Source organism: Bos indicus, chromosome 15, assembly GCF_029378745.1.
Source record: "Bos indicus isolate NIAB-ARS_2022 breed Sahiwal x Tharparkar chromosome 15, NIAB-ARS_B.indTharparkar_mat_pri_1.0, whole genome shotgun sequence".
In the NCBI taxonomy this organism is placed as follows: Eukaryota; Metazoa; Chordata; class Mammalia; order Artiodactyla; family Bovidae; genus Bos; species Bos indicus.
In genome coordinates this window covers 40,888,645-40,912,623 of record NC_091774.1, presented here as the reverse complement: position 1 = coordinate 40,912,623, position 23,979 = coordinate 40,888,645, and the positions used below count along the sequence as shown (strand labels likewise).

Sequence of the window (23,979 nt, the reverse complement as noted above, 5' to 3'; positions counted from 1 at the left end):
GTCAAGCCCTCCCCCCATGACTAGAAATTCCTTGCTGACAACTGTGTACACCAAGATGTCAGCATCAGAGCCCAGGGATAAGAACTTATGAGATCTACTGAAGAAAGACCATTGATGGGGAGAAAACCAATGCTATAAGAAGCAACATGTATTGTAAATTGTCACATCAAATGGTATGTTTAGATGAGTCCATTTTTGTATATAAATTTTACCTAAAAAAAAAAGAAATTCAATAATTATTCTTTTTTTTTCCTTTCCCAATTTTGTTTTTTTTTTAAATTTTATTTTATTTTTAAACTTTATATAATTGTATTAGTTTTGCCAAATATCAAAATGAATCCGCCACAGGTATACATGTGTTCCCCATCCTGAACCCTCCTCCCTCCTCCCTCCCAATACCATCCCTCTGGGTTGTCCCAGTGCACTAGCCCCAAGCATCCAGTATCGTGCATGGAACCTGGACTGGCAACTCGTTTCTTACATGATATTTTACATGTTTCAATGTCATTCTCCCAAATCTTCCCACCCTCTCCCTCTCCCACAGAGCACATATGGACACCTTATCTTTGACAAAGGAGGCAAGAATATACAATGGATTAAAGACAATCTCTTTAACAAGTGGTGCTGGGAAATCTGGTCAACCACTTGTAAAAGAATGAAACTAGAACACTTTCTAACACCATACACAAAAATAAACTCAAAATGGATTAAAGATCTAAATGTAAGACCAGAAACTATAAAACTCCTAGAGGAGAACATAGGCAAAACACTCTCTGACATACATCACAGCAGGATCCTCTATGACCCACCTCCCAGAATATTGGAAATAAAAGCAAAAATAAACAAATGGGACCTAATTAATAATTATTCTTTATTAACTTATTTTTATTATTGATTTACAATGTTGTATTAAGTACTGCTGTACAGCAAAGTGACTCAATTATACATATAGATGCGTTCCTTTTTTTTCTTCCATTGTGGTTTATCATAAGATGCTGAATATAGCTCCCTGTGCTACACGGCACCTTGTTGTTTATCCATCCTACGTACACCAGGTTGCATCTACTGATCCTAAACTCCCTCTGCTGCTTGCCTCCCCCTTGGCAACTCCCAGCCTATTCTCTGTGTCCCTGATTCTGTTTGTTTCATAGATGGCTTCATTTGTGTAATATTTTAGATTCTACATATAAATTATATCATAAGATATTTGTCTTTCTGACTTCAGATAGTAGATTCTCTCTATTTACATTCATTTTCCTGCAAATGGCATTATTTTGTTCTTTTTTTATGGCTGAATAATATTCCATTGTATTTCTGTACCACATCTTCTTTATCCATTCATCTATTGATGGATATTTAAATTGTTTCCATGTTTTGGCTGTTGTGAATAGTGCCGGCATGAACATGGGAGTGCATGTATCTTTTTGAATTAGAGTTTTGTCTGTAAAATATGCCCAGGATGGGGATTTTTGAAATGATATGGTAATTCTACTTTTAATTTTCTGAGGAACCTCCATACTGTTTTCCACAGCGGATGCACCAACTTATGTTCCAACTTACAGGATATGAGAGTAACCTTTTCTCCACACCCTCTCCAACATTTATTTGTAGACTTTTTTAACGATGGCCGTTCTGACCTCTGTGAGGTGGTACCTCATTGTCGTTTTGTTTTGCATTTCTCTGGTGTCGGAGAAGACTCTTGAGATTCCCTTGGACTGCAAGGAGATCCAACTAGTCCATTCTGAAGGAGATCAGCCCTGGGATTTCTTTGGAAGGAATGATGCTAAAGCTGAAACTCCAGTACTTTGGCCACCTCATGCGAAGAGTTGACTCATTGGAAAAGACTCTGATGCTGGGAGGGATTGGGGGCAGGAGGAAAAGGGGACGACAGAGGATGAGATGGCTGGATGGCATCACTGACTCGATGGATGTGAGTCTGAGTGAACTCCGGGAGTTGGTGATGGACAGGGAGGCCTGGCGTGCTGTGATTCATGGGGTCGTGAAGAGTCGGATACGACTGAGCGACTGAACTGAACTGAATAATTAATGATGCTGAACATCTTTTTGGGTACCTATTGAACATCTGCATTTTTTCTTTGGAGAAATGTCTCTTTAGGTCTTCTGTCCATTTTTCAGTTGGGTTGTTCATCTTTATGTTGACTTATACAAATTATTGTATGTTTTGGAACTTAAGCCTTTGTCAATTACAATGTTTGCAAATTTGTTGTTGTTCAGTCAGTCAGTCATATCCGACTCTTTGCGACCTCATGGACTACAGCACACCAGGTTTCCTTGTCCTTCATCATCTCCTGAATTTTGCTCAAACTCATGTCCATTGAGTCAGTGATGCTATCCAACCATCGTCCCCTTCTCTTCCTGCATTCAATCTTTCCCAGCATCAAGGTCTTTTCTAATGAGCTGGCTTGTCACATCAGGGGGCCGAAGTATTGGAGCTTCAGCATCAGTCCTTCCAGTGAACATTCAGGGTTGATTTCCTTTAGAATTGACTGGTTTTATCTCCTTGCAATCAAATATTGATTGCAAATATTTTTTCCCATTCTGTAGGTTGTCTTTTTGTTTGGTTTATGGTTCCCTTTGCTGTATAAAAGCTTGTAAGTTTAATTAGGTCCATTTGTTTATTTTCATTTTTACTTCTATTGCCTTGGGAAACTGACCATGGGTATAATTTATGTTAGAGAATGTTTTGCCTATGTTCTCTTCTAGGAGTTTTATGGTGACGTGTCATATGTTTAAGTCTTTAAGCCATTTGAAGTTTATTTTTGTTTATGGTGAGAGGGTGTGAAAAATTTGAATAAATATTGAACTCTAGTTAATTAGATTTACATCCTGAAATATTTGGGAAGAAATGTACTGATTCAGTGATTTCACTGAAATGCACCAAAAATTAATTTTTTACTCAACTGATGAATAAGTAGAGAGGTAGAAGGATGATAAGACATATGATGAAGCAAGGAGTATAAAATCTAATCATAGAATCTAGGTGGTGGGTATTTGGGTGTTCACTAAAATTCATTCAATTTTTTAAAATTTATTTTTAAAATTTTATAATAAGATACTGTAAAAAATATTTTAAAGCTACCAGACTGAAAATAAAACCAAATGAAAAAGCCCATAATGGAAAAATCTTTAAGTAGTTACTGGAAATATTTACAGACATTTAAAATAATGCTGGAAAACTGGATGTTAATATAAAGAAAAATAAAAGTAGTCCTTTATATATTCTGCAATATATTTCCTTTTTTGAATTATAAAAGTTATATATATTTATATAATAAATGTGTGTGTGTGTATGTATATTTAGAAGGATGTTGCAGACAGTGGGCAAAGCAAGTGAAAAGACCCTGTGTGTGCTTAGGGAGACCATTGTGGTTGGAGTGCAGAGGGAGGTGGGGTGGGCAGGAGCTGAAGACAGAAGAGAGATTGAAGGGCAAGGTCATGTAGGGTCTTGAGGCCATAATAGAGTCTGATTTTGAGTTCTGTGTGCCATGAAAAGCCATCAGAGGTTGTGAACTGGGTGTGACGTGATCTGACTTTAGAAGAGCCACTCCAGTTGCTGCTGGGGGTGTGGACTGTAAGGGACACGAGGGAAAGCAGGAGGCCAGGTGGTCCTGCGATCAGGGCAGAGGAGGAGGATGGTATCTTGCCACCCTGACGGTATCAGGGTGGCAGCATGGAGGAGGTGAAACTAATCAGGGGCAGACTCTTTTCTGAAGGTAGAGTCAACAGGATTTATTGGCAGGATTGGTTTGAGATAAGAGAAAAGGAATCTAGGTTGACTCCAGATTTTTGGCTCCAGGAGCTGGAAAAGTGGGAAGTGGATAAATATGAACTGAGATGACCATGACTGGGAGAGGAGCAGGGGTTGGGGGTGGTGGGGGATGAAGTGTGATCAGGAGTGTGATCGTAGGTCTGGTTTGACATCTGAGATGCTTATTAGAGCAGCTGAGAATGTCAGCAGACAGTTGTTTATCCGAGTCTAGGAGTTTAGGGGTTGGGGACAATTTTGAGCATCATCAGCATGAAGATGGTACTTAAAGCCATGGAAAGAGGATGTAAAATAAAGAAGGGAAGAGGATGGAGCTTGAGCCCCAGGTGCTGCCAAATGTGGAGGTCAGGAAGACGAGGGGAGCTAGTAGAGATGCATGGGCATCTGTGGCTGAGGTGGAGAAAGGAGATTCCAGACAGTGAGTCTGTTTCGAATGCTGCAGTGCTGGTTCTCTTCCTCTGGTTTCTCTCTCTCTCCTTACCGTCTCTTATTGCTCTGGAACTACTTGTCCTAAACTAGTACTTTCATTCTACTCCAAACCCATAACCTCCCAAGTAGGGATGGTGGGGGGAACCATTCAAATCCTTTGATCTGACATCCCAGGCCTTCTACCATCTGGCTCCCTCTCTGTCCCCTGCCTGGTTTCCCTTCAGCCCTTTCTTGTCCCACACAACACCAGGCTCACTTGAGCTCAGCCTGGCCTCCCCGCCCCCTCCAAGTCACCTCCCTCTTTCTCAGCCTGACATTTCTTCTGTCTCTCTTGAGTCCTCAGCCTCAGTTCTCCACTCCTGGACCATCTTCTGATAGGACTTTTTCATAGCCAAATTGGTCCCTTCCATACACATCCCTAATAGTCGCAGGTGGTCCCAAGCCATCTAGCATTTCTGGTCCCTGTTTCCCTTTCTCTCTGGTCCCCAGTCAGACAGCCTCCTGAGGTTTGGGAACAGGCACCTTCTCTTGCATCTTTTGCCACCCAAGAGGGGACTCAGTGGTCTTACATATCTTAGCTGAGAATGGAACATGCTAATTCATAATAAAGCCCAAGAAAACCTGGAAGAATTTTAATACATGATCATGATTTCAAGTACAACTCCTGGGATCCAAGGTTTGTTCTAACCCTAGTCCTGTGACCACAGTCAAGTTTACCTTCCCAAACGCCAGTTTTCTCATCTGCCAAATGCCCAGTTCAGGGTTATTGTAGGAAATAAATGAGGTGCCTATCTTACAAAGTGCTTAGCGCTATAAAAGCAGACAGTAAGTGGGAGCTCTGATTTTTATTATTGCTATTATGAAAACTGTCTTTACTATTACTCTTCCTGTTATGGGATGGACAGACACCCTCAAAGGTGGGACAGAGTTGGCACTGTTGATGATGTACTTTGGCATCTGAAATGAAAGGAGTCGTGGGCTTACTTGCTGCTGATCTCTAGGGGAGGTTTGGCAGCACACATGCCCAGACTTCAGGGAACTCATGCCTTAAATGAAGGAGATGCGGGAGGTATGAACAGCACCCAGAGGCAGGAAGCACAGCCTTGGTGATTGCACTTCTCACTCTCAAGTCCAGGGTCCAATGTGAGTGTACTTACACGGCCCAGGGGTAAGATGTTTGCAAATGAAACTGTCCCCCAAAATCCAGACCCCAATCTCAGCAGTTACAATTGCTCAAATGGGTCAGAGCACCGGCTCAGGCTGAAAGGGAGGGACAGAGGAATGGAATGTTTCTCAGAGGAATTCATGTTATTTTTTTGAGAGCAGACAGGGAGAACAGGATATCTTTCTTCATTTCCTCTCTGTAAATTTCTGAGGTTAGTAAGTGGGTAATTGTTACTCAGGAATAGCTGGGTGTGACCCAGATACAGGAGAGTCAGGGCAGGGCAGGGCAGGGCCCTGTCAAGTCAGATGAGGGTTTGCTCCTCACTGGAGTGGCCTTTGAAGTTGCCATGGAGAACCCCGTCTGGCCATCCCCACCCCCGCCACACAGAGCTTTTTCCATCCAAAGCTAGAATCGTAGGCGGCTGCATCTCTCGTGAGCTCCCCTTTCTTGGATTGTGGGGCTGTGAGGGCAGGCCCCTTAGGCCAGCATGTGGGTTATCACCTGGGGTTTGATAACCCTCTGCCCTGTGATTCTGAACGAGCTGTTTACACTCATGGTAACCCAGTAACAGTCAGGGCCTTCCTGTCTGGGTTTAGATAAGTGTCCAGGAAGCACAAGGGCACGTCCCTGGACCCTGAGCACTGCCCGGGGAGCTGGCCAGTGGGCCAGCATGCGGGAGGGCCGCCGCTACCAGGGAGACAGCACCACACGTGACATCGCATCTCTCAGCCCGCTGCCAGGCCTCCAGAGGCACTAGAGAGGCTGCCAGTGTTCATGCCTGACCCCCCACTGCCCGCACCTGCCTGAGTGGCTTCCTGAGAGCTGCAGAGGCTTTAGCACCATCCAGGCTGTAAATTTCCACCACAGAGAAGGACATGAAGTTCAGCTGAGTTCCGGACTCAGGGCTTCGGGGCAGAGGCCCCGTGCACTCAGCCTGAACCCGGCTCCGTTTGGAGGGCCAAGGTGTGCCCTGTGTAGGGAAGGAGCGGAGCCCAAGCTGGCCTCACTTACTCCTGAACACATCCCCTGTGGCCTGGCCTCATGGTCAGGCAAGCAGCTCGGAGCTCAGCCTTTGGACCCATGTGCCCTGGGTTTGTGTCCAAACTTGACCACTTCCTCATTAGGTGACCCATCTTGGGGCAATCTCTGACCCTCCTTTGCCTCCACTTCTTAGCTCAAATATGGGGACAATAATAGTACCCAGAGCAAGTTAACTTTTCAGTGCCTCAGTTTCCTCATTTACAAAGTGGAGGTAGTGATGACAGTTACCTCATAGGGCAGTTGGAAAGATGAAATAGGTGGAATAATTAGGACAGTGCCTCGCAAGTAGAACATGCTGGGCATGATATAGTTTAGATCCTATGGTCATCCTTTTCAAGGAGCTGCAGCGCCTGGGTGAGTGAGTTTATGAATGGCAGACCTCGATCTGCTCGCTCCCTCCAAGTGCTGGCTTTCTGCGCCCCACCTCCCTGGATTGTCTGCATGCAGAGCTCCCAAACAAACTGGAGGCAGAATTCAAAAGCGGAAATCAAGCCTCCAGACTGCTAACCCCTAGCTTGGCCCCTGGGTCTCTCGGCAGCTCCCTTTGGGGACTGATCCCTTTAGCATTCTTGGCACAGTCGCAACACTTTCCCCTCTGCCCCCCGCCCACCGCCACTGGTGGGCTGGATGATGCACCATGTCACCGAGAAGTCAGTAGTGCTTTGGGGGTTCCCCTGGGAGGGCACAGGGCTCCTGTCCAGCCCGGTGCCTTGACAGCGGGCGAGGCCTCACATCCCCTCTTCCCATCCTTTGATAAATAAAGAGCTGATTTTTCCATGGGGCGTTTGTCTCTCTCCACAAATGTGGAGGTCTAAGCATGGCCAAGCTTATCTATACAATGGACTTCCTGCTGGTGTTGGATCTACCCCGCTCCCCACTGTGTAATAAATTTATGTCGCCTGAGCACACAGACCTGCTGACGTCCGTGATCCTGGTGGCCTTGGCAGACCCCAGCTCCCCCAGCCTGGGTGGGAAATGCAGACATACACCCTGGCTGATGTGAATCGAACATCCTGGTTATAGTCAGACAGCCAGAACTGGGTGGGCCTTGAGGGTGTGGGAAGTTCCTTCATCCATCAAATGTTTATTGAGGCCTCTTGTGTGCCAGGCCCCATACTGGACATGGAGATAGCTTTTGAGGAGCTTTTACTCTGGTCTGGGAATCAGATGCACATAATTATAACACATGGAGCTTGGTTCTGGGGTGGCACTAAGGACAGAGCCTGTAGGAGGAATGTACAATCTAACTTGGGGCTCGGCTTCAGGGCTGACTTTTAATGAAAAATTTTCATTCCTTGGCACGGAATCCTCAGCAGTGAAGCCCGGATGCGTCTGGGAAAGGTGGAGAGTTCCTTTGGGTTGAGTTATCATAATGCTTTGCACACATGGTCTGTTTGCACTATGCCCACCATCCAGAGCATCAGCTGTGGGCAGGCCTGGAGAACCCTCTTCTTCGCCTGCTCCTCTGCCCAGGCGCACTGCAGCCGTGGTTTTCAGCTTCTTGTCAGAACTCCGAGTTCCCATGTTAATCATAACAAGTGTGTTCCTGGAGGAACTGGCCTGGCTCCGGCCAGCAAGCCTTCTCTCCTGTCTTGATAACATCTGTACCAAATTTTCTCCCTTTATATAATTAGGCCTGTTGGTATTTGCTTTGAGTATGACTGGTATCTCTGAAATTTCAGGCCCCAAAGTATGAGCTGGGGCCTAGGATGGTGGGAAAACCGAGCTTTCATTGGTGAGATTTCAGGTTTAGTTGAGAGAACCAGAGATGGTACACCAGCTACTGTTTGCATGAGAAATGCACAGCAGCCCCCCAGCTGGTGGGAGTGGGAATCCCTACCTTGCCCAGGGAGCAGTTCTGGGTCAGGCCTGGTAGATGGAAGAATGCAGGGTGATCCCTTCCTCCCCTCCCTGCCTTTCTTCACCCCACATCCTCCCGCCCCACTCCGTCTGTGGCCCTGGAGTGACAGAACTCAGCAAACAGGAAAAGATGCGCTAACTGCAAAGAAATGCAGTGAATCCAGACTTAACCCCAAAGCCAACCTCAGAGCGTCGGGGTTTGGAGTCTTGCTTTGAGATGCCCGTCATGGTCTGGCTATGTCCGAGCCAGAGGAGCTGTTTGGGGTATGAGATAAAAAGGAGAGCTGGGCTTGGGGGAGTTGGTTCTCTGTAGTCAGCTCCAACCAGAAAGGAAGCATTAGGTTTTGCCTACCCGCTGCCTGTCTCTGGAGTGAATTGTATCTCAGTGGTGACTTCATTTCCCCTAACAGTTTCCACAAACTCTCTGGACGGTTCCAGCGAGTAAGCCACACTGATTGTGGTGTGGGAGCTTCTGATATGCTTATTTGAAGTTTCCCTTTGGGAGTCTGGAGGCCCCAGATGAGTGATAACTGGATGATGGAACATTTGCTAGGGGAAGGGGAATGCTTTTCTTTTTTTTTAAGATAAGGTTTAATCCCGAGCAGAAGGGATGTTTCCAGATGCCTGTGTGGTATCAAGCAGTGATGTGTGGGTGCAGATCCCCTTCTCTGTGACTCTGGGGGGTATCCCCAGTTACTTAGACCCCCCTCCCAAGTTGAACTCTTGCTTCTTAAAGGTGCTTCGGGACCTGTCTAAGGGTAGGGTGGGCTGGTGCGAGGGGGATCTGTCAGCCAGAATACTGACCGCCACTTTCCTGTTTTTATTGGAGCAGTGATACTCATAAGATTTTATTTGAATAGAAGGGCTTTTCCCCAGTATAAGTAGTTGGTTAGGTCATTATGTGTCTTCTCTTCTTTCCTAAATGGCTGTAGCTTTCTTGGGGAAGGACCCTTGTCTTGTTCAGTGTTGCAGGATCCAGAAACCTAGTTCAGGACTGGAACAGAAACCTATTCCTGTCACTTCTGCCCACACAGTCCCAATGCCTTCAGGACCATGACCATACCCCTTCGCTTGACTTTTCAGACTCTCAGCATCTAGTTCCAGATGAATCCTTGTCTTTTTTCTCTCCTTTCCCCCAATGTATCCTTCTCTCCATCCACCTGAACTAACAGGTTAAATGCCAGAGCTGGGGTTTAAGCCCAGTTCAGTTTAACTCTGAACCTCACATGTATCTTACTGTGCCTTCCCCGAGTCTTTCGTGGACTCTGCATTCTTCCCGGGATTTGGCACAGTGATTGGTGTGGGGTAAACCCCAGGTAATGTGCATGGGATGTATGAATGGCAGGTCCTAATAAGTGTTCGATTTGCACTTGCTGGTTAATTTGGGTGCATGTGGGTTTCTCCCCAGTTACATTGCTGACTAGGGAGGAAGTTCTGTCCACAAGGCCAGAGGCCACTGAGTGTCTGTCTCCTCTCTCCCCTCTTCAGTGTCTCATCATTGGCGGAGGACCTTGTGGTCTGCGTACTGCCATTGAACTTGCCTACCTGGGGGCCAAAGTGGTCGTGGTGGAGAAGAGGGACACTTTCTCCCGGAACAACGTGCTGCACCTCTGGCCTTTCACCATCCATGACCTGCGAGGCCTGGGAGCCAAGAAGTTCTATGGGAAGTTTTGTGCTGGTTCCATCGACCATATCAGTGAGTGGAGCCAGTGGTGGCACCCCATCTGGGGAAGGGGCTGACCTGGGGTGGGGTATTTCTCCACATTGTGGAATCCCCAGGATATTCCATCTTGCAAGTCTCTGGGGGCTCCTCACATCCAACCGACAGACATTTAGTGCCAGACCCTGTGCTGTGCCCACTAGGCTGGAAGCACCATGAGGCCAGGGGCCATGGTATGTCTTCCCACAACATCTTTAGGGCATAAAATGGTGCCTGACACATAGTAGATGCTCAGTGCACTTCTGTTGAGTGAATGAATGAATGAAATATGGTAAACAGAGGCAGAGGTAAGTCATATAGTTTACACTCTTAGGGAAATCACTGAGATTCTGTCAACAATAAATTGTGCTGTAATAGAATAATCAGACTTGCCAGAGGCGCTTAGAAGAGGGAGTCACATAAAGCCACCCAGTGGGCCAGATTGTCAAGGGGTCTCTTGGTTAAAGGAATATGGGACATGGAGTTGCCAGTCTAGGGAACCAGGGAAGGATTTAGAGCTGAGGAATGACACCGTTAACAGATCCTGCACCAGGTTTCCTTGAGCTTTAGAAAGAGAGAGGCCATCCTGATGGGGGTCCCTCCAGAAAAGAAGGGGGATTGGGAAGGTGGATTTTGGGTTCTGGGCCATCCCTGAATGCTTAGTAGGGTGAAGTGAGCACTGAGGCGCCTCCTTCGCTGATGTTACTTGGGTCTCTTGAGGCAAGGTCTGTGCAGGCAGGCTTTGGGAGAGAAGTCTCCCTCCTCCTCATGCTTTACAGGGAAGAGGTCTTTTTTTTTTTTTAATTCATTTGGCTGCACCAGTCACTTACATCACTCAGGATCTTTAACTGTGGCATGTGGGATCTAGTTCCCTGACCAGAGATCAAACCTGGGCCCACAGCATTGGGAACCTGGAGTCTTAGCCACTGGACCACCAGGGAAGGAGTCTTTAGTCATTTTATATACAGCAATCATAACTCGTAAAAGTCAGGGAAGTTACTATTGTGGGGAGAGTTAAGGGTTTGAATAGATTTGGGTCCATTTTCTGTGTGACTTGGGTCAGATTTCTCACCTTCCTCCAGCCCCAGTTCTGTCTCCCCTAAATGTGATCAATGCCTGCTTACCAAGAGAGCTGAGAGGATTGAATGAGGTCACGTGTGAAATGTGTTTATCACTGTGCTTGGCCGGTCTAAGTGTTCAGGAAGCGCTTTGCATCCAGCGGGGTACAGTGAACAAGAAGCAGCCGGGATCCCCAAATTCAAATAAATTCAGAGCTGCAATCTCTCAACCAGTGAGTGGAAGGAGAACCCTGAGACCCATGCTTTTATGAGGACAGGCACTGATGGGAAAAGGGTGTGGGGCTGGGATGAGAACAACTGGAGAGAATTATCAGCCAGACAGGGTGTAATTTAGTCAGATACAGGAGACCTTACCAGCAGTGGCCCAGGGTTTGTTCCCGCCCTAGGATGAGAAAATTCCAAGACTCCATTGGAAAGAAATTTGGATTTGCCCAGAAGGCTGCAGTGTCAGCTTTCCGGATATTCCTTACCACCCCCGGATGTTGGTATGTTGGTATGTTGGTACCAGTTTAGAATGACAACATTAAGCACCACTTTCCCATCGAGCCTTCTTGAGAGGCAGAGCTGATCACCAGGAGGCCTCAAGAAGGCCTTTCTAGCCAGGGGGCCCCTCACTGCTCCATTGACGGGGCCCCCACTTAACCCCTGGTTCTTGTGTGTGGAAACACGGGAAGGACTCTGAAACTGAGATTCAAAGTTCAGAGTGATTGTTGTCAAGGGCAGCTCTAATACGTGTGAGAAGGGAGGCAGGGAGAATTTATTGAGTACCTACTGGGTGCCGAAACCAGATAGACTAGGAACCTTGAAACCATGAGGAGAAGCCTACCCGCCCCCATGGCCTATTTCCTGGCATGGATTCTTTAAGCACCAGCTGATTGGCTTCCTTTCAAACTGGCCATGGTCTCCAGCCCCAGCTCTGACCTGGTCTTCAGCTTTGCTCAGCAGTTTTCTGCTGGTCCTGTGTCAGCATCCTTCTCCAGCTCCCACCATGGCCGTCCCAAGCCCCCACCACAGCCTCCTCATTCTGAGCAGATGGCCTCCCTCCATCCGCTTCCCTCCAACGCTCTGCAGAAGAGAAGCCACTGGCGGGAACTCCCCCTGCCAGTCCCTCTCCTTCCTCCTGCACTTTCCTCTCCCCAAGTGCCCTTTCCTTCCTCTCACCCCAAAGTCAGAGGCAGAACTGGTCACTTCCTATCCAACCTTAGAGGCTCTCAGTTTCTTTCTCGCTTTTTCCCCCTGCCTTTGCCTCACTCAGCCCCTCCAGTCCTCTGATAGAGCCCATTACTTGCCTTCACCTCAAAGTACTCATTCTAGAAAGAGGCGACTTAGACTTTGCCTCCACTTTCCACTCATGCCGGCTTCCACTGTGGTCTGATTTCTCCCCAGTACTGTGCTAAAGGGATTCTCTCCAGAAGCGTCCCTGCCTCCCATGCCCTGGCCTCCTGCAGTCTTCATATTATTACTCTCTCCATAGGACCTAGTATTCTTGGTCCCTCCTCCCTTGGCTTTCAGGTCTGCAGCTCAGACCCTGTTCTGCCACCCCGCTGGCCCCAACTACCAGGTCCTGCCCCGTTCTCTTTACCCATGTTTCCTCCATTAGTTGGGGTTCCATATCTCCTGGGCCTGGTATGGCACTGTGCAATGGTAGATGTTCAATAAATGTTCAAGGAGTGAAGCCCACAAAATGCAGAGGGACCCACAGGTAATCTGAAACTTTGTGCTCTCAGAAGTGTATTTGGAGGCATGCCCTTTTGTGCTCAATGGCAGGGGCAAAATGGAAAAACAAAGAGCCACTCATTGGGACAGTTTGGGAGAGTGGGTAGTAGGTGGAAAACATGAGTCTAACTTTGTGGGGAGGATTCCCCACTCCACCCATTCCCAGGGATGGCTGAGAGCTTAGGCAGAGTAAGCCATTTACTCTCTGACTGTACATATTAACTCGTTACTCGCTGTTTACTTCTCTTTCCATCTTCGTTTTGTCAAACCCATAGCCCAGCTCAGGAAGGAGGCAGAAAAGAGAGTCACCCTCATGATAGCAGGTGTCATCCGCCTGACAGCTAGAGCACAGTCTTGGAGTCAGACAGATCTGGATCCACATTCCAGTTTTGCTTCTGTGTGAGCCTGAGCAAGTCACTTAGCCCTATTGAGCCTCAATTTCTCACCTCTAAAACGAGAGTAATTATCCCAAAGGGCCACTGTAAGGGTTAAATGAGAAAGCAGTGGAAGGGTTAAATGAGAGAACACAGGGTGCTTGGCACATAATTAGTGCTCAGTAATGATCATTATGGGCACAGGCATACCCTGGAGAAATTGCAGGTTTGGTTCTAGACCATCACAACAAAGCAAATATTGAATAAAGCAAGTTACATGAATTACAGCGCATGTAAAAGTGATGTTTACACGATACGGTAGTCTATCTAGTGTATATGCATATGGAATTAGGTGTAAAAAATGTAAATACCTTAATGTAATGTATTTACCTTAATGTAAATGTAATGTAAATACCTTAATTTAAAAATATTTTATTGCTAAAAAATGCTAACCATGATCTGAGCCTTCAGTGAGTTGTAATCTTTTTGTAATAGTAAACATCAAAGGTCACTGATCACAGATCACCATAACAAATACAATAATAATGAAAAAGTTTGAAGTATTTCTAGAATTGCCAAAATATGACACAGAGACACAAAATGAGCAAATGCTGTTGGAAAAAATGACACAGGTAGACTTGTTGGACACAGGGTTGCCACAAATCTGCAATTTGTAAAATACATAATATCTAGAAAGTGCAATAAAGCAAAGTGCAATAAAATGAGATATGCCTCTATGTTGTTATTCTCAGAAATCATATGGTAATTAGATAGTGTTCTGCATACAAGAGGCACTCAGACATTGTTAATGACAGTTCATCTCTTTCAACTTCCTTTCTAACAGGTATTCGTCAGTTGCAGCTCATCCTGTTCAAGGTGGCCTTGATATTGGGGGTTGAAATCCATGTGAATGTGGAGTTTGTGAAGGTTCTAGAGCCTCCTGAAGATCAAGAAAATCAAAGTACAGTATAATTTTCCTTTTGGTCTAGAAATCAGATATTGTGAAATGGAAACAACATTTGCAACTCCCAGATGATGATTCTGTAATAATTATTCTGGGGCTGTTTGACATAATTCCATGAAAGGATATTTTACTGTTTTGGATCATTGCTGTCACTTTAGGTTTGTTCTTCAGCTCACAGGGGATTTATTAGAGACATGAGTTTGATCTCTGGGTAGGGGAGATCCCCTGGAGTAGGAAATGACAACCTGCTCCAGTATTCTTGCCTGGAAAATTCCATGGGCAGAGGAGTTTGGTGGCCTAGAGTCCATGGGGTTGCAGAGTCAGACACAGCTGAACACACATGCACGTTAAACCTGTAATTTGGTTACCCTGTCCCTAGGAGGCAGTACTTTGACAGATGAAGTCTAAGTAGTGAGTGGGAAAGAAAACATAGATTTGGTTATCTGATAAAATTCATCCACATGCTCTTCAAGCTGTGTGTACACAGAGAGATATGTGCATACACTTACTGTACCTGTATGATATTTTAAAATCTAGTAAAGAAAAATGAAGTTTTGATAATAAATGTGAGATAAATGTTTGAAATATTATTTGGTCTATAATATTTTTTAAGCTTTATTTAAAAATAATTTATAAACCATAAAATTCATCCATTTTAGGTATGTCACATTGAACAATTTTTCTCTTGTTCCTTTTAGTATTTTATAAAAATTCTGATCTTTTATGTTCACCATGGCCAGAGTTTGTTCATGATGCCTCTATATCTTAATATCAAACTCTTCTGCTGCTGGACAGGGCTTTCAATTCTGGGTCCAGTTTTGTGTCAGAGACCTTGTAGTTTCACACATAGGTTACAATCCTGATTTCTCCTGTCCTTTGCCCAGAATATTGACATTTTAGGGGAGACATTAGTTGGCTTTTGTGGCAGGACAATATGTGTGATTTGACTCACGTCAAATTATGTGCTCTTAACCTTTGCCAGATCCCTGTGTGCTGAGCTTAGTTGCTCAGTTGTTTCTGACTCTTTGCGACCCCATGGACTGTAGCCCGCCAGGCTCCTCTGTCCATGGGGATTCTCCAGGCAAGAATACTGGAGTGGGTTGCCATACCCTCTCCAGGGTCTCAAACCAACCCAGGGATCAAACCCAGGTCTCCCACATTGCAGGCAGATGCTTTACCTTCTGAGCCTCCAGGGAAGCCCAAGAATACTGGAGTGGGTAGCCTGTCCCTTCTCCAGAGGATCTTCCCAAACCAGGGTATCCTGAACTGCAGGCAGATTCTTTACCAGCTAAGCTACCAGAGAAGCCCTCCCAGATCCCTAGTGGGTGTTAAATTCTAATTATGGGTAACCAGCAAGATTTCACCTGAGAATTGTTTCATAGACTCCCAGCCTTGATAGAAACCAGTAAAACCAGGCATGGAATTGGCACTGCTGATTTACCTTTTCCTGGACTGAACTGAAACTAAGCCAGAAGGGCTCCAAATACAAGTGTGAATCTGAACAGTCTGGGTCTGTCCTTTGGAGCCTCTATCTGGGGTGCCTGTACCTGGTGGCATTGTCCATTTCTCATGGCCAACACAGGGAGGGGCATGTAATCACTCTGTCCTCCCATCTCTCACTGCCAACTCATCTCATTTTTCTGTCCTGGCAGAAATTGGCTGGCGGGCAGAATTTCTCCCTGTAGATCACTCTCTGTCGGAATTTGAGTTTGATGTCATCATTGGCGCAGATGGCCGCAGGAACACACTGGAAGGTGATGACTCTTCTTGGGGCTGAGAATGGAGGGATGGGGGTGGGAAAGGGTGTATCAGGAAAGGCAGGGAGAATGGGTGTAAGATGGTAGGTGCCAAAGCTGGATTGGGGGTCTTGATAGAAGGGCAAACTGCCCTGCTCTGCTTGAGGCTGAGTATTTAGAGAAAACCACTTAATTCTCTTGGAAGCTCTGTAATTTGTGAAGAATAGGACCTCTCAGAACATTGCTATAAGGACTGGTCTAAGACTCATATGTAACCATTCTTTTTAAAGGTTAAACATCATGGAAATTAAAAGAAAAAATCAATATACATTTATTGAACACCTGCTAATGTGCAAGCCAGGGTGCTAAGTACTTTCATACTTCTTCCAACTAAGAGAATCATTTTATACTGTTGATGGTATTGGTTTACTGTGAAGTAGAATACACTAGGAGGAGGACCTCATCTCTTCTCATAACTTTACAGCACGCTCACTGCTGGGTAGTAAGATAAGTTTAGCCCAAACTGTCAAGGAATAAAACCACACCTCTCTGCTTCTAAGTTTGGAAGCATAACACGTTTTTTAGGGGAGAATCTAGAATCTATTAGGACCCTGGTTTGAAGGCCAACTGGTCCCACATGGCATCTCTTGGGCTGAGGACAGGTCTGTTTTTCAAGCTTGCCTTGCTCAGAGGCTACAGCCTGCAGATGTCTGCCGGGGAGGGCGCCTGGGGACAGAACACCCTCCCAGAACTGGGGTTGACCTGCCAGCCCTCAGGAAGTGTGGTCCTCCTAGCCAAGGCCCTTCCCTCCTACTCTACAGTGCTGCTCCTTTCCTCTCTCCACTTCCACACCCACTTCCCCACCTCAAGCAAGCAGTATTGGATACCGATCAAGAAAATGTTTAAGCTGCCCACCTGAATGTTGTACTGTTAGTTTATGAGGTCATTCTGATGGTTTGTAAGTCTGAATATAAAAGTCCAGGATCCACGCCCACCTTGAGGATGGTTTGACATTTTGTTAACAGAAGTAGGGCAGGAAGGGGAAGAACCATCTGAGCAACTTAAGACCAGGTAAGCAGACGAGATCAGACTTCTCAAATGGCACTCTTGGCACCGGGGCCAGGTTGTTTTTTGTCGTGGGGACTGTCGTGTGTGTGGTAGGATGCTTAGCGGCATCCCTCACCTCTACCCACTAGATACCAGCAGCGCCCTTAGTCGTAGCAAGCAGAACCGTCTTCACACTTGGCCAAACGCCCACTGGGGGGCAAAATCACCTCCAATTAAAAAATACTAGAGACTATTGGCCATTATTGACCACTTCCACAAAGGTCTAATGAAGAACCAAAATGAGGGAGTGTTGAACAGAAACTCAAGATGTTTAGTCAAAGAGATTTTTGGCAAAGAAGTTTGGAATCACCACGCTAGTGGTAGGAACCTGCCTGCCAATGCAGGAGACATAGGTTTGATCCCTGGCTTGGGAAGGTCCCCCGGAGGGAGGGCATGGCAACTCCACTCCAGTATTCTGGCCTGGAGAATCTCCTGCAGGGAGAAGCCTGGAGGGCTACAGTCTATAAGGTCACAAAGAATGGACTGGAGCAATTTAGTATTAGCATGAGTCTTAGCATATGCAAAGGGGAGGGGAATCCCCACTGGTGCTGAAGACAGTGGTTATGTCTGCTAGCAAGATAAATGCCTTGAGTTAAGCAAAGTAAACAGCAGTCAGTACCTGGGGCTGAGGTGGAAAGGAAATTCTGGACTGAAGGAAAAGACAAATGCTAAAAAGTAAGAGGATTAGAAGGTGGTGGTCCATTGAAATGGGACCACCTGTTGGTGATCCTGTGTGTAATCCCCCGTGATATTGTGATTTATAATAAGGCAAATATATCTGGGTCTTTGTCCCCTTTCTGGCACAGCTCCCCAAACCCTTGGAATTTCCTGAGTGATGAGAGCAAGAAGAGCATCTTTTGTTATGATATTTGTCTGTGGTTCCTGAAAACATTTCAGAGCCATAAATGTGAAATGGCTGTGTTGTTATTCATAACAAGCTCCTTTCCACCACACCTGAGTGTATGTTAATAAAGTGAGTTTTGGAAAGCACCTAAGAAAGGGAGGGGACTGGTTGCCAGGAGAGCCAAAAAAAAATGATTAGAGGGTTGGAACTTTTAATCCTATCCCCTGACCTCATGGGAGGGGAGAGAGGCTAGAGATGGAGCTCATTGACCAGTGATTTAATCACTCATGTGTCTGTAATAAAGCCTCCATTAAAAAAAAAAAAAAGGAAAGGAAAGGGTGTGGAGAGCTTCTGGGTTGGTGAACAAGCGGAGGTTTGCAGAGAGTAGAAAGTAGCGTGCTTGGAGAGGGTGTGAAAGCTCGGGCTTTCCCTACACCTTGCCTAAGCATCTCTTCCACTTGGCTGATCCTGAGTTATTCAGTAAGATATTCTCTGAGCTCTGAGAGCCACTCTGGAAAAATAAAACCCAGGAGGGAGGTCTTGAACCTACAATCTAGAGCTGGTTAGTCAGAAGCATTGGTGACGACAAGGGCTTGTAACTGGCATCTGAAATAGAAGACTGTCGGTGGGACTGAGCTCTTAACCTGTGGGATCTGATCTTATCTCCGTGTAGGTACTGTCAGAATTGAGTTGAAGTGTAGGACACACCACTGCTATCCTGAAATTGCTAGTTGGCATGTGAGGGAAAAGGAAAAAACAAAACAAAACAACAACCACATTGTAATTGGATGCAGAATTCTTACGGCCATTAAAAAAGTGATTTCAATGCACACCATTGAAAGCTATAAGAACCTCAGTTAGTCACTGAACTAAAACAATTGCAAGTTAGAATTCCATCTATCCATTATACATATATGGAGTGAGTACTAAATGCCAGTCACTGTGGACTGGAGACTGAAAGAGAATTTGTTAAAAATCTCTGTCCCACAGGAATTCAATCTCATAATTCTACTTATCAAATGGGGAAAAACATGAAATATGCTAACACAGTAGTTTTAATTATGTAAGTTTAAATTGCCTGTGGGTCTTTCATGAGCCTACCTTGCAGCAATGTCTGTATCTGCTTCTTCTAAAGATAATCTTTCCATGGGTGGTGGTGAGGGATGGGGGGGTGGTTTCAGGATGGTTCTAGGGCATTACATTTATTGTGCACTTTATTATTATATCCACTCTACCTCAGATCATCAGGCATTAGATCCCAGAGGCTGGGGACCCCTGTTGTAAAGGATGAGCCCTGTGATTGTCCACTGGAGAAGCACACTGTTGTTTTGGAAGCCTAACCAGGATAATTGGTCCCAGAAATTTGGGGAAAGGAACAGGTCCCCCTGAGAAAGGCCTCCAGTGGGTTTCTTCCTCAGGGACAAATCTTAGCATTTCTGTCTGCCTTTATACTCTAGATCCAAAATTCTGGTTTCACTGTCCCATGGGCCATCTGAGAGTAGCTTTCTCAGTAATCTTTTCCAGTTTTCACATCAAATCCAGAAGAAAGACTCACTTTTCCCTTTTCCTCACACAGGGTTCAGAAGAAAAGAATTCCGTGGGAAGCTGGCTATTGCAATCACCGCCAACTTCATCAACAGAAACAGCACAGCTGAGGCTAAGGTGGAAGAGATTAGCGGTGTGGCTTTCATCTTCAATCAGAAATTTTTTCAGGATCTTAAAAAAGAAACAGGTTGGACCTTCACCTTTCTCCAAACCAGGCTATTGTTCATGCTTCTCTGTTCTGTATAGGGGTTGGAGTGCGGTGGAATGGGGAGGGGTGGGGGCACTTGGCTTTCCTAACTCTTGGGACCGAGAGACTCATTCTGGTAAAGTGGAAGCAGGGGTTTCTCTTTAGGATAATAATGGACAGAATTCCTTCAGGGACAGGAAGGATTCTTGAGGGAAATTTCTAGATGTTGTACTCGAAAATAGATAACCATTTATTTAACCATCTATATGCAGGAGACATTTACTGATTGCCTGTCATATTTGTTCTTGTTCAGTCACCAAGTCGTGTCTGACTCTTTGTGACCCCATGGACTGCACCATGCCAGCCCTCTCTGTCTCTTACCATCTCCTGGAGTTTGCACTCAATTTCATGGGATACACAGTTGAGGTTGACATGGTCTCCTCCCAATAGTGGCACCTTGTCTGGGGAGAGACAGCCGCATAAACCATCCTAAAATAGGCTAGTGAATCTATGCCCTAAGTCAGTGTGGGGTTCCAGGAGCGCTCTGATGAGGAACCAGTAACCTGTAGGTGGTCCAGAAAGAGGCATAGGTGCTTTTATCAGTGTGCCAGCTGCCCTTCCCTCCAGGGATGGTCAGGGATGTGGAGGGAGGGTCACGACACCCAACCATGGGACTTGGAGAAAGGACTCATTCATTTCCTCAACAAATATTTATTGAACACCTACCATCCATTTTCCAAGGGCATGAGATAGAGGGGTTAGCAAAACAAACAAAAATCCCTCTTTCAGAGTTTATATTCTATAGGTGTTGTGGGGGTGGGGGGTGACCATCAATAGTCAAATCAATTACTAACATGTCATATGGTCTGTAAGTATAGTGGAGAAAAAATCATGCAGGGTGAGGGAGAAGCGTGAAACTCCTGTTCCAAATTGAGTAAAATTCAGATTTTTTTTCCTTTCTTTTTAACCTGACTTTGAAATATATATATGTCTCCTTGAAAAGGCAGTGTAGCAATGTTAAATAAAACTTTTATACTAAAAATAAATCATTAACACCCAGCACCGCCTAGCCCAGGAACAATCATTTTCATGTAGTCCTTTTCGGTACTTCTCCACTGGCATCCTTACTTTTTGCATGGCTGGAGCTTTCACCATAGTGTCAATACTGTTATTCTGCTTTTCTAATTCAGCATCACATTTTAAATGTCGTCCATGGTCCCCAGTCCTCCTGACAGTCAGGTTTGTTTGGAATAGCTCATGCAGTGCGTATATTGTCACTCACTGCTGAAGCATTTAAACCAGGGGTTGGCAAACCATGACTTGCCATGCATTTTTGTATTGCTTTCAACCTGAAATGATTTTAATATTTTTAAATGGCTGTAGAAATATCAAAAGAGCAAATTTAAAGGAAAAATAAAAAATTTATGAATTCAAGTCTCATTGTCCATCAATAGAAGTTTATTAGAATGCAGCCAGGCCGGTTTGCTTACCTTGGTGCCATGAGGGCTTGCAACACAGACCAGATAGCCCTCAAAGCCCCAAATATTTACTCTCTGGCCCTTTATGGTAAAAGTTTGCGGACTTCTGATTCAAACTTTTCAGTTATTTACTGTTACTGATAAAGCTGCTGTTGGATTATTTCCGTAAGGTCCTTTTCTAGGAATGGGATTAGTTATTGAGCCAGACTCTGCCTCTCACTGGCCAGTGATGTGTGTCCACTGCATGACCTTCTGAGGGTCACCACAGTGGCATTATTTTTTAAAAAAATATTTCCTCCCAGCATATTATGCCCTTTTGAATGATTTAAGAATTCTCCCGCCCTCCCTTCCCCTCAAACACCAAGACAATAAACCAACCACCAAATATAAATTATAACAGGATGTTGAGTGTGTTTTTCCAAATATTTCAATGAGTTCCTTCACACTTTGTTGCGGTCGTCACCTTTGGCCTTTTTTTGACAACAGTGCCCTCACAGAGTGACAGCAGTGAATTTCCTGGATCCTCTGGGGGGCCCTAGGCATGGATGGCTGTTTCCTATTTAACAGTAATAAAGGGGTTTCCATGGTTACCCAGCACGCCTCTGTGATAACTGCTAAGTTGCCTTAAACCTGTTCCTTTTTCTCCTAAGAAGCCACACCAGTGGTTCTCAAACGTGAGGGTGAATCAGAATCACCTGTAAGGCCTCTTCAAGCACAGATTGCTGGCCAGACCCCCCAGAGTTTCCCATTCTGTAGGCTGGGGTCAGGCCCCAGTTATTTGCATTAACAAGTCTTCAGGTGATGGTGCTGGCTAGAGAGCCTCCTTTGAGAAACACTGAGCTAAGCTGTTATTTTATGGCATTGTTTTAAATGGAGAAACCTAGCCTAAAAAGTCTTTCGCAGTTGGTGGAAAGTACAAAAAGATAAAATCCAGTCCTCTGACTTGCTCTACCAGAGCCACCTGGGTTTTCACACGTAACAGGAGGATGGTAGAAATGTCTCTTCGGCTTTGGAGAATTCACGTAGCTCTTGCATTTCTGTTCACATGGAGGAAACGGTGGATGGGACTTGGATTCAGACACACTATGGTTCAAATCCTGGTTCTGTTGCCACTTAACTGCCGTGCCACGAACAGCACTGTGCCTTTCTGCAGCATGTGCTCAGCTCTGACTTGGAAATACTGGTCCACAGCCCCAAAGAGCTTTGTGAGTTTGAAAAGAAATAGAGGCTTAATCGTATTGCATTATATAAATACATCAAATCAATATGTTGAACATCTTAAACCTGCACAAAGTTATATCTCAATTTAAAAAGAAAATAGTATCTTTGTGGGACTACGAAGGCTGTGTTGACTTGGGTAAATTCCGGCACTCGACTTTATCTTTGCCAGCCTTCTATATCTTCAAAACTTGTCTAACACAAATATTTTGCAGATAAATAATGAGACCTATAATGAGACAAAGCAGGACTCCTAACACACAGTAGGCGCTGAAGAAGTAATATTGTGTCCATAACCTTCTCTTTTCAGGGATTGATCTTGAGAACATTGTTTACTACAAGGACTGCACCCACTATTTTGTCATGACTGCCAAGAGGCAGAGCTTGCTTGACAAAGGTGTCATCATTAATGTATGTATCCCTTATCTCTTGGCTGTGTATGGATCCTGTCTTTCCCTTTGGGACCTGGGCTGGCAGCATCAGCGAGTGTGGGAGTAGAAACTGAGTCGGGATGTGGGGTGGGGACTGTAGAGGAAGGCACCACCCCCCACCAAGTCCTCCTTGGTGGCGCATGAATGTTGGATGGAGGAGCCCACACTAACAATAAGAGGCAGGGGTGTTCCTGCAGAGAGCTGGATGAGGGGGTTGCTGAGATTCTCACCCAGGTGTCAGTGAGGGTCTTTACCATGTGTCTCATTTACCCCTCCTTCTTTTCTGGGCTGTCACACATAATTTGGAGGCAGATAGTGGTTCGTTGTCCTAGTGGGACATGGGCACATTTACCTGTGAATTTCACGCTGTGGCCCCATTGTCAAGGTCTGGGGGAAAGGGTTATTGTAGTCAAGAAGACTCAAGTTGAATCTTGGCTCTGCCATGTATTAACTCAGGACTGTGACTAAGCTGCTTGTCTTCTCTGAGCCTCAGTCTTCTCATCTGCAGAATAGGAATAATAGTTTCTATTTAAAAGGATTGTTCAGAGGAATATATTTTAAAACGTATGCAGAGCACTGACATGTTGCAGGTTTGTAGATTCCCTCCGCAACTTCTCTGCCTGGTTTGCTGCTGCTTCTAAGTCTCGTCAGTCGTGTCCGACTCTGTGCAACCCCACTGACGGTTTGGACACCTGCTTTTTTGACCTGCTGTCCTTCCTGGCCTCTGCTTCCTGCTTTTGCACCTTCCTGCTTATACAGAGAGCAGGGCTGCAAGGAAAGAGCACATGGAGTGACCGGCCCTGGGCTGACAGCTTCTTTGATCAGGTTTCAATCCTTCCAGAGCCCTGGTTGCTGCCGCCACTGCTGCTATGGCCTTAAGATAAGGATCATGCAATCCAAGGTCAGCCTGCTCTCAGGGGGTCGGCCTGTAGCCCAGGCAGCATGGTGACCATTCATTGATGCTTGTCAGAGAAGAATGCGCCTATCCTCATGCCAGCTTGTGCTGGCAGCCCGCTGGGCGGCTTTAGTAACCCAGCCCTCCCCTGGGCCTCCTCTGCATTAGCTCAGGGCTTTGCTGAGAGCCTGAGTTGCTGGACAGGAGGCTGGGAATGGGAGGGGGGGTAGTGAATGAAGCCAACTTAGCCCAGTCAGCGGCTGTGGGTTTCAACATCTGGTGCCCCACTACTGACCCGGTCTGGGGGAGGTAAGGCCGTGCCCCCTTTTTCCCTCTGCTCCACAGATGTGCCTCCCAAAATTACCTCCTCCATTGGGATGCCTGTGTCAGATAGTGAAGGACTATTTAGGGCCCCAGGTGCAGG

The 23,979-nt window shown here is 45.7% G+C and overlaps 1 protein-coding gene across 11 annotated transcripts in view; it reads left to right on the top strand.

The window, feature by feature from the left end:
* MICAL2 (microtubule associated monooxygenase, calponin and LIM domain containing 2) overlaps positions 1-23,979 on the top strand; it is a 241,392-nt gene that overhangs the window by 85,345 nt on the left and 132,068 nt on the right. For all 11 annotated transcript variants that reach the window (XM_070803662.1, XM_070803667.1, XM_070803665.1 and 8 more), the window contains exons 4-8: positions 9,771-9,978; positions 13,995-14,111; positions 15,767-15,868; positions 19,378-19,533; positions 22,540-22,640. In XM_070803662.1, coding sequence (XP_070659763.1) covers positions 9,771-9,978; positions 13,995-14,111; positions 15,767-15,868; positions 19,378-19,533; positions 22,540-22,640 — 684 coding nt within the window. The remainder of the gene's footprint in view (positions 1-9,770; positions 9,979-13,994; positions 14,112-15,766; positions 15,869-19,377; positions 19,534-22,539; positions 22,641-23,979) is intronic.